This window comes from Ptychodera flava, chromosome 11 (genome assembly GCF_041260155.1).
Source record: "Ptychodera flava strain L36383 chromosome 11, AS_Pfla_20210202, whole genome shotgun sequence".
NCBI classification, from domain to species: domain Eukaryota; kingdom Metazoa; phylum Hemichordata; class Enteropneusta; family Ptychoderidae; genus Ptychodera; species Ptychodera flava.
In genome coordinates this window covers 8,795,654-8,805,000 of record NC_091938.1, presented here as the reverse complement: position 1 = coordinate 8,805,000, position 9,347 = coordinate 8,795,654, and the positions used below count along the sequence as shown (strand labels likewise).

The 9,347-nt window shown below is 35.9% G+C and overlaps 1 protein-coding gene across 2 annotated transcripts in view; it reads right to left on the bottom strand.

Annotated features, from left to right (window-relative positions):
* LOC139143450 (carbamoyl-phosphate synthase [ammonia], mitochondrial-like) overlaps nt 1-9,347 on the bottom strand; it is a 74,070-nt gene that overhangs the window by 53,861 nt on the left and 10,862 nt on the right. For both annotated transcript variants that reach the window (XM_070713780.1, XM_070713781.1), the window contains exon 2: nt 260-430. In XM_070713780.1, coding sequence (XP_070569881.1) covers nt 260-376 — 117 coding nt within the window. In that variant the 5' untranslated portion in view covers nt 377-430. The remainder of the gene's footprint in view (nt 1-259; nt 431-9,347) is intronic.

The following is a 9,347-nucleotide window of genomic DNA, read 5'->3' as shown; positions in this document are numbered from 1 at the left end:
TGTGTGGAAGAATTAATTGAGGAAATTTCGAGATTTCTCAAAAAAGGTTTACAATGTCCAGAAAAGCATATGTAAGAACGGGACATTGACATGCAGAAATTGTTGTGTAGCAACAGCAACAGGAATAAATTATATTTACTGAAACAGGAATGTTTCCCGAATTAACGATAAAATATTATCTTCAAAACATTTCTACAGTTTATCACACCAGCAGACTGTTCACGGTTAGGCAGAGACAGCAAAAAGTAACAATTTTTACCTTTCGCAGGAGCTCACTTCCAGAGACCGACGAGGACTGTCGAATCTTGGACTTCAATATATTTGTGATATGTTTCTGTCTGATCAGATAACACGGCGCTCGTAAGAGATGCAGCATGATTTCTGCTTTCCCTTGAAAATGTCACTTGCTACTAGAGATATGCAACAAAACCTGCAAGAAAAGGTTGAGAAATGCGCTCATTAGTATGAGCAGTCATTCTTTACGTATACACACCCTTTCAACACCATGGTTTGGCCCAAACCTATTGATATCTGCGGCAACAGTGGACCTGTTCACAGGAGATTAGGGGTGAACAGATTAATCCCACATTTGCAAATTTTTTGTGGAAGAAAAAGATTGATTTGATTTTCCGGAATGAAACACTGATATATATGGACAGCTTCCACATTCTGATCAATTGTGTTGCGTGATAACTTTTGATGACATAATTGTTCTCAGAAACAAGTTAATTTTTTCCTCCTTCCTTGCTGTATTAAGAAATAGAATTCACGGATGAGAAATGGGTGGAAATGGTGGAAGATACGCTTATTGCATGAATATCCATTTAATGCAAATTTGGGTGCAATAATTCTGCCTAGAGTGAAAGCTGGCATGGATTGCAGCATAGGGAATGTTAGGTATACATTTGCGAGTAAAAAATGGTGTGACTGTGAGATTGACATTAGACAACGAAGAAGCGTTTGTGTAAGATGTGATGTACACTGTGCTTCTGCAGCCTGAGTCTCCTACATCTTTGCAATATTAACCCTTTCAGAGCCAAAGTTAATTTTTGTCGTCTCTAAAAATATAATGCAGACAATTTTTTTTTTCAGATCAAGACAACTATTTTAAGATTTTTGCCAACATTTTGATCAAAACTGTAGCATATGAAATGTTATGTCCATTCAGTCAAAATTATTATAATAACTACAACAAGTCATCGTTGATGACACAGTCCCCACTTGTTAATGGGTACTTTGATTACATGTCCTCAGAGAGGATAGAGTCCTCTTCATTAATTAGGTCTGTGATAAAAATACTTTGATACAGATGGCGCTCAATGGTCAAGAATGAGTTCCATGGTGATGAAAACATAAAACCAATGTAGGCCACCATCCTAAAGTTCATAAAATGAGTCAACTAGGAATTAATCAACAGGATGTTGCAAAACATTTTTGCATACAATTCTAACACTTGACAGATTATCACTGGTACCATATTTCATAAAGTTTGATGCAGTATTTACAACACTATGAGATCAACATCTGTATCAAGTTTCATCACATTTGACGTTGTATTAATTTGTGGCTATATCACCCTAATTAGGAAAGTTCATTACTTATGCAATTACAAATTAATTAAAATGACACTGATAAATGTCTTTTTCAATGTTAAAGCAATGTGAGCTTAACATCAGTTAACATCTGTATAAAGTTTCATGAATTTGATGCAGTCGTATTTCTTGACATATCAGCCTACTTACGAAACTTAAATAATGGACATGTTACTGCTACATGGCTTGAAACGAATTGACGAGCATATGTATGAAATAGGTCAATGTCCTTGTACCAACTTTGAATGATACTGGTGGAAATATGTCTGCGTTATGGCTCTGTACATTTGAAAATTGTAACAAAATCACCGCAATACAGCGATATTTGATCTTACTGTTTAAAAAATCAACATGTATATGACGTAAGTCAATGTACATGTACCAACTTTGAATAAGATCAGTTGAGACTTGCCAGAGTTATGGCTCTCGACATGAAACAACCATAACAAAATTGCTACCATGTGGCCATAATGGACCATCTCGTGAAACCAATCGACATACATATATGTATAAATAAGTCAATGTCCTTGTACCAACTATGAATAAATTTGCTTGACACATATCTGAGTTATGGTTCCGGACATGAAAAAATCAGAAAAAAATGGCCACACGGCGGCCATTTGGATTGTATCTTAAAACAAATCAATGTGCATATGTATGACATATACATATGCACATTAAACATAAAATCGGTGAATAAAATAAGTTGAGACATGCCCAAGTTTTGGCTAAGGACACAAAAAAATTGTAACAAAATGGCTGCCATGCAGCCATATTGGATCATATCATGAAACAAATTGACATACATATGTATGACATAGGTTAATGTCCTTGTACCAACTTTGAATAAAATCGGTTGAGATATGCCTGAGAGTATTATGGCTCTGTACATGAAAAAATTGTAACAAAATGGCCGTAAGGCAGCCATATTGGATCATATCACATAACGAATTGACATGCATATGTATGACATTAGTCAATCTCCTTGTACCAACTTTGAATCGGTTAAAACATGTCTGAGTTATGGCTCTGTACCGGTATATGAAAAAATCGTAATAAAATGGCCGCCTGTCGGCCATATTGGATCGTATCACAAAACAAATTGACGTGCATATCTATGACATTAGTCAATGTTCTTGTACCAACTTTGAATAAAATCGGTTAAAACATGTCTGAGTTATGGCTCTGTATATGAAAAAAATTGTAATAAAATGGCCGCCTGGCGGCCATATTGGATTGTATCACAAAACAAATCGACGTACATATCTATGACATTGGTCAATGTCCTTGTACCAACTTTGAATAAAATCAGTTAAAACATGTCTGAGTTATGGCTCTGTACATGAAAAAATCATAATAAAATGGCCGCCTTGCGGCCATATTGGATCGTATCACAAAACAAATCAACGTGCATATCTATGACATTGGTCAATGTCCTTGTACCAACTTTGAATAAAATCGATTGAAACATGTCTGAGTTATGGCTCTGTACATGAAAAAATCCTAGTAAAATGGCTGCCTGGCGGCCATATTGGATCGTATCACAAAACAAATTGACGTGCATCTGTATGACATTGATCAATGTCCTTGTACCAACTTTGAATAAAATCGGTTGAAACATGTCTGAGTTATGGCTCTGTATATGAAAAAATCGTAATAAAATGGCCGCCTGGCGGCCATATTGGATTGTATCACAAAACAAATTGACGTGCATATCTATGACATTGGTCAATGTCCTTGTACCAACTTTGAATAAAATCGGTTGAAGCATGTCTGAGTTATGGCTCTGTACATGAAAAAATCGTAATAAAATGGCCGCCTGGCGGCCATATTGGATCGTATCACAAAACAAATCAACGTGCATCTGTATGACATATGAAGTAATCCTTACACCAAGTTTGAATGAAATCTCTTCTTGCATCTCTGAGATATCTGCGTGAACGGACGGACGCACGCACGCACGCACGCACGCACGCACGCACGCACGCACGGACATGACCAAACCTATAAGTCCCCCCGGACGGTGTCCGTGGGGACTAACAAAATTACTAAATTTGATAAAACATTGCACTAAAATTTTGGAGGGAAAAATTACAGCACTCAACGGGTTAATAACCATGATTCAAATTAGCACACAGGTATACATATAGCTCTTTCATAAATGTGATCTACATACCAGTACATCATACAGAGGAAAAGTCACAAAAATTACACAATTTAACAAAAGTGACAATGATATAAGTAGCTAAAATGGAAATTGGTCAGGTCAAATGCAATGTTAGAAAGGATGTTACAGATTAAACGAAGATACTGATACATTTACATGTAAGCACACATTTTATACTTCAGCAGAAAGTCTATCTGTGTGCTCAAACCACACCCCTGCACAAAAGTGGAACAACCCACACATCAGATGATGCAAAGATTCAATATATTGTTACTATAGAAACGACGATTACCAAAGTGCTCAGATCCAATAATTTCTCGGCTAATGTCACCTGGTGTCAGTACATGTTTTTTTTTCCCTGATCGCGCAAGCCCAAGAATGAGAGAGAGAGACCGAGAATGAGACTGTGACAGGCAGATTCACAACAGATGCGATATATGCATCTGTCATTGAGAGAGAGTGAGAGACAGCAAAGAGAATGTGTCTGCCTGGTTGCCAAAGATACCGCACACTCTGTCAGTGGCCAGTGAGTCAGTGAAGTCAACACAACATTCAAGTTCTTATCTGTGATAAAAAACGTTGCTGACAATTATTTTTAGTCACCAAATACCGGTACTAAATGATGAATTCTCTTCAAAGGTTTCAAGCAAAAATTTGCATCCATTAAAAAATATATAAATTGTATTACCATTAACCCTTTGAGCGCCAATGACAATTTTTGTTGCCCTTATAAAATATACCTAGGTCAATTTTTGTCAGATTTTTGCCAAAATTTTGATAAAAAACAGTGGTTGATGAAATATTGTGTTCATTTGGTCAAAAATTATCAGAAAAATTGCAGAAAAGTTCATAAAAATTGGTAAAATGTTGCACTAATATTTTGGTGGGAAAAAATACAGCACTCAAAGGGTTAATAATCATAATCTGTTCCTTTTTTAATTAGTCCCACCACACCACATTTGTACATTCTCACCACACTACATATCTCTATCGAATGGTACTACATGGAATGAAATGTATGCCATGCCTTTAGTTACTTAATTAACTTACGAACTAGGAGGCTGAAAATGGTTGAGCAAAGACATACATGCACATTTACTCCTCTTAAAAAGCAAACATGTATGCATGTATTAAACATTTAAAAGTATCGCAAGGCTGACTGGGTAGGACAATTTTTTTTCAAAATGGCAGAACACAAAAAAAACAATTCCATACAGTATACATGTATGGATTGTACTTTGGGCCTTAACCTGAAAAGCAAAATATAGTGTAAACTTTCAAACTTGTTGATGTAATTTCACCTTTGGTAAACAAATGTTCATGTTTCCAGCAATACTGCAAGTTCACAGATGTCTGTATTGTTCTACCTTCCCATAATATGGCTCTATGCATTCCGCTTTTCATCTCAATAACTTTGCATGAACGATCATTCCCGGAGAAAGCTTTCAATAAGGCCCAAAATATCATTAGGAACAGAACGTTTACAAACAAGTTTTATCACAAAAAAGCTTTATTAATTATGGCTTCATACCGGAATACTGCTGTATCAAACTAGAAATCAATGGAAATTTCAAAACTTCACAGAGGTGAAAAAGACTATGATACAATAGGTGAGTGTACATGTCTCACTGTGGACGTATCCACTCAAAGTGACAAAGCAACAAGTCCGATGTGCAACATATTAAGTTTGATATAAAAGCCAAATTAATTAATCTTTATTTTGCAGGTAGCATGCATAGGTTTTATGGATTTCAAAACATACAGAGTGTGTTGGAGCAGGACTTTACCACTTTGCTTTTCTGCCTGCAAATCTTCCTTTGCAAATTTCATAAAATTCAACTAAAACGCCTACATGCTTGCAGAATGTTACACTTACAGTGTAAAATTATGGAGGCAAAACACAAGTTCCCGCTTTGGTTTTTTAATTCAATGGAAATAATCATGTAAATATAAAGTCTCCATGAGTAAAATTTCCTGTGCATGTTTTTGAAACGCGTTTCTGCTTACCTTTCAAAATTATGAGTTGACGCATAACAAAAAACTTAACTACTCTGGCCTTAAAAGCTGAAGTATAAGTTAAGTTCAATCATTAACATGCAAAAATAAATACCTGTCTACGAAAAAAACTGCTAAGCAGAGGCAAATGTAAGGTGCGCAATGCTACATTTAGAAACAACGCTATGATCACGATCATCGCTATATATGTACTGTAAATCCATGGTATGGGATGAAGCAATGATTCGGCATAAAGTTTATCATTGCAAAATTCAACACGGCTTGTCGGAGGATACAATTACAAATTTGGGGGAAGATCTGCACCGAAGAGTACGTTAAGAAAACTAGAACCTGTCTTTTGTTGAGGATCTATGATAAAAAAATTTGAACTATATCATTGTATTTCACAAGTTTCATTTTGATTTACCCTGAGTTGACCCACGTCCTCGCAGGGTTATAACCTCTTGTTACAAAACATTCAGGTTTTGAAATGCTCTTGCCGACCGGAAATTCATTTCAACTCGAGAGCAAACCAACATACCGGTGCATTAGAGATACGTCAGGAAAACAGAATCCACTCAGTGAAAATTCTGAAGCATCCCTGAGCGCTAATCAACAAAATGTATTTCACCTCTTTGGTTTCAAAGCCTCTCATTTTTCCTCAGCTGAAGAAACTCAAGAAAGAAAATTAAATGTCCTTATTATATTATCAGTCTGTGACAAATATAAGCCATCCCTCGAAAAGGTTTTTATCGTCAAAATTATCAATGCCACTACATCAGCTCCTGTAATTGGTTGCGAAGGCTGAAAGTGAATGTGATTTTACATACAAAACTAAAAACCTTTTACCAAATAAGGTTCCCTAAATGTCACAGGAAATTTGTGTGTCATGTTTCTGGATGTTATTGAATGATATTCGATTTTTCCAGCGGAAGGCAAGAAAGGCTGGGTTTAATTATTAATTTGCTTTCTGTAAGAAGACAGACTTTCAGGGAAAATGATAATCGGATGTTTTCAACCTTGGGATAAAAATGGCGGTCTCAAACCCATGCACCATCTCCCTTCTCTTATTTTCATTTGTCACGAGAGAAAAAATACCAATTTATTTATAATTTCAAATCTGCTGGTCAATTCTCGTAAATAACGTCTTCTGACGGTTTTACTCTGTAAAAGTCATACTGAAGTCGGGTTGGGAAATTTGATTATATACAACACAAGACAGGTGACAAGCCTCACGTCTCAAACGGCAATGCCGTGACAGGATGGCTTCGGAGATTTGCAAATATTCACATGTACATGTATATCATCATGCTGAGAGTGAAGTGTTGGCCATAAGGAAACCTTCATCCAGAAAGACAACAAAAATTACCCCGTTTTTGTCAGAAATACTGGAAATTTCAAAATGTTACATTTCTTAAAATACTTCACCAAACCAGATATGAACTGAAAATGCTCACGTGTTTCATACAGTTATGTGTAAATTTGAACCTTTGCCGCATGTTTGCAACTTCATTGAAAGTATTATGATCAACATAATGAACAATAATCACCGCCGATTAATTCTCAAAGGTCATGAAGTATACAAATATGTAATCAGCTGAAATAAAAATATTAAAGTTCTTTGACTGCTGTCATTGTATCACCATTTTATATAGCAAGTGTAATTACCATTGGCCAAGTCCTTCAAGCCATATATGCCGAGCTGTGAAAGCTCATTAGATATGCAAATTGTAAATTAGCTGACATGAAAATGTGAAATGACTTTCGATATTGTTTTAACCAGGTATAATCATCAATGTTGTCATGTTTTGCCAACTTTGATCAAGTAATTCCCAGTATATATCCCTAATAAGCAAAGTTCATTAAATATGTAAATTAGGAATTGACTTAAGTAAAAATGCTTAATGATTGTCAATAATGTTGTATCATGGTATCTGCAATATATGTAGCAAGTTTTGTCAACTTTGGTCAAGTCAATTCAGATATATATCTCTAATTAGGAAAGTTCATTAAACATGCAAATTAGGAATTGGCTGAAGAGAAAATGCTTAATGACTTTCAATAATATTGTATTACAGTGTCTGAAATGTACATAGCAAGTAACATCAATTTTGATCAAGTCAATTCAGATGAATATCCCTAAGTAAGAAAATTCATTTAATATGCAAATAAGGAATTGGCTGAAGTAAAAATGTCTTTTGACTTTCAATAATGTTATATCACAGTATCTTTGATGTATATAGCAAGTTTCAATGACTAAAATCAAGTTAAATTGTATTGCTATATACCAAAAATCAGACCTCTAGCTCTATTGGCTGGCTCAGAATTAGATATGCGCATAATTAATGAGGTACAGGATGTGATGTCATAAGGTCTCCCATCATACCAAATATGAAGGGTGTAGCACTTGTGGTTACTAAGTTATGGCCATATATGTATATTGAGGTCAAAGGTCATCGGGATCACATGACATTTTGTCAAAAAAATTGTATTGCTAAGTTATACCTATATACCAAAAATCAGACCTCTAGCTCTATTGGCTGGCTCAGAATTAGATATGCGCATAATTAATGAGGTACAGGATGTGATGTCATAAGGTCTCCCATCATACCAAATATGAAGGGTGTAGCACTTGTGGTTACTTAGTTATGGCCATATATGTATATTTGAGGTCAAAGGTCATCGAGATCACATGACATTTTGTCAAAAAATTTGTATTGCGAAGTTATCCCTATATACCAAAAATCAGACCTCCAGCTCTATTGGCTAGCTCATAATTAGAAATGCACATAATAAATGAGTTGCAGGAAGATGCCAAGGTCAAAGGTCAAGTGGAATCCCCAAAATTGTGGAGAGCAATTTGGTCCCCTACTGGCCATTGTCCAATAGACGCTGGCTGTCTTGGACTTTAACATAGGCCAGAATAAGCCATTGCCATAGCTTAGCTGCATAGGTATAGGGGAGGTCAAAGGTCATAGAAAAATCAGAAAAATAATACTTTAAAAATCTTCTTCTCAAATTTGCAATACCTGTGACTTTGATATTTGGCATGAAGGAGCAAGGCTATATTAGGTCTAACCAGGATTAGGTTGGTAGCGGGTCGAGTTGACTGGGGTCGAGTTGGTTAGGGGTCGAGATGTCCAGAAACCATGGTCATCATGCTTCCCATAGACTACCATGTATCACAAAAATTAAAACTGTGGTAACTTCATTAATATGCAAGCCACGCCCACCAAAACCTTTTCAGTTCTAGCCATTTGAATTCTGAAGATGTCTACCAAATTGACTGAAATACGTTCAGCCGTTTTTGAGATAATGGGGATACAGACACACGGACACACACACAGACACACAGACACACAGACATGGCTAAACCATATGCTCACGTGTGTGAACATAATTTCAGCAAAAAAGTCAAGAGGAAAAAGAAGTCAATTTGTTTTTTGCTAAAGCATTTGCCTTTGCCAATCAATAAAGTCTATGGAGAGATTGAATGCTACAGTTCGTATTCAGTAAAGGCATCCGCAGATAACAAGTACAGTTGATTTGAGACTCGCACGAACTACAAATGAAATAGTTCAGAATTATTGATG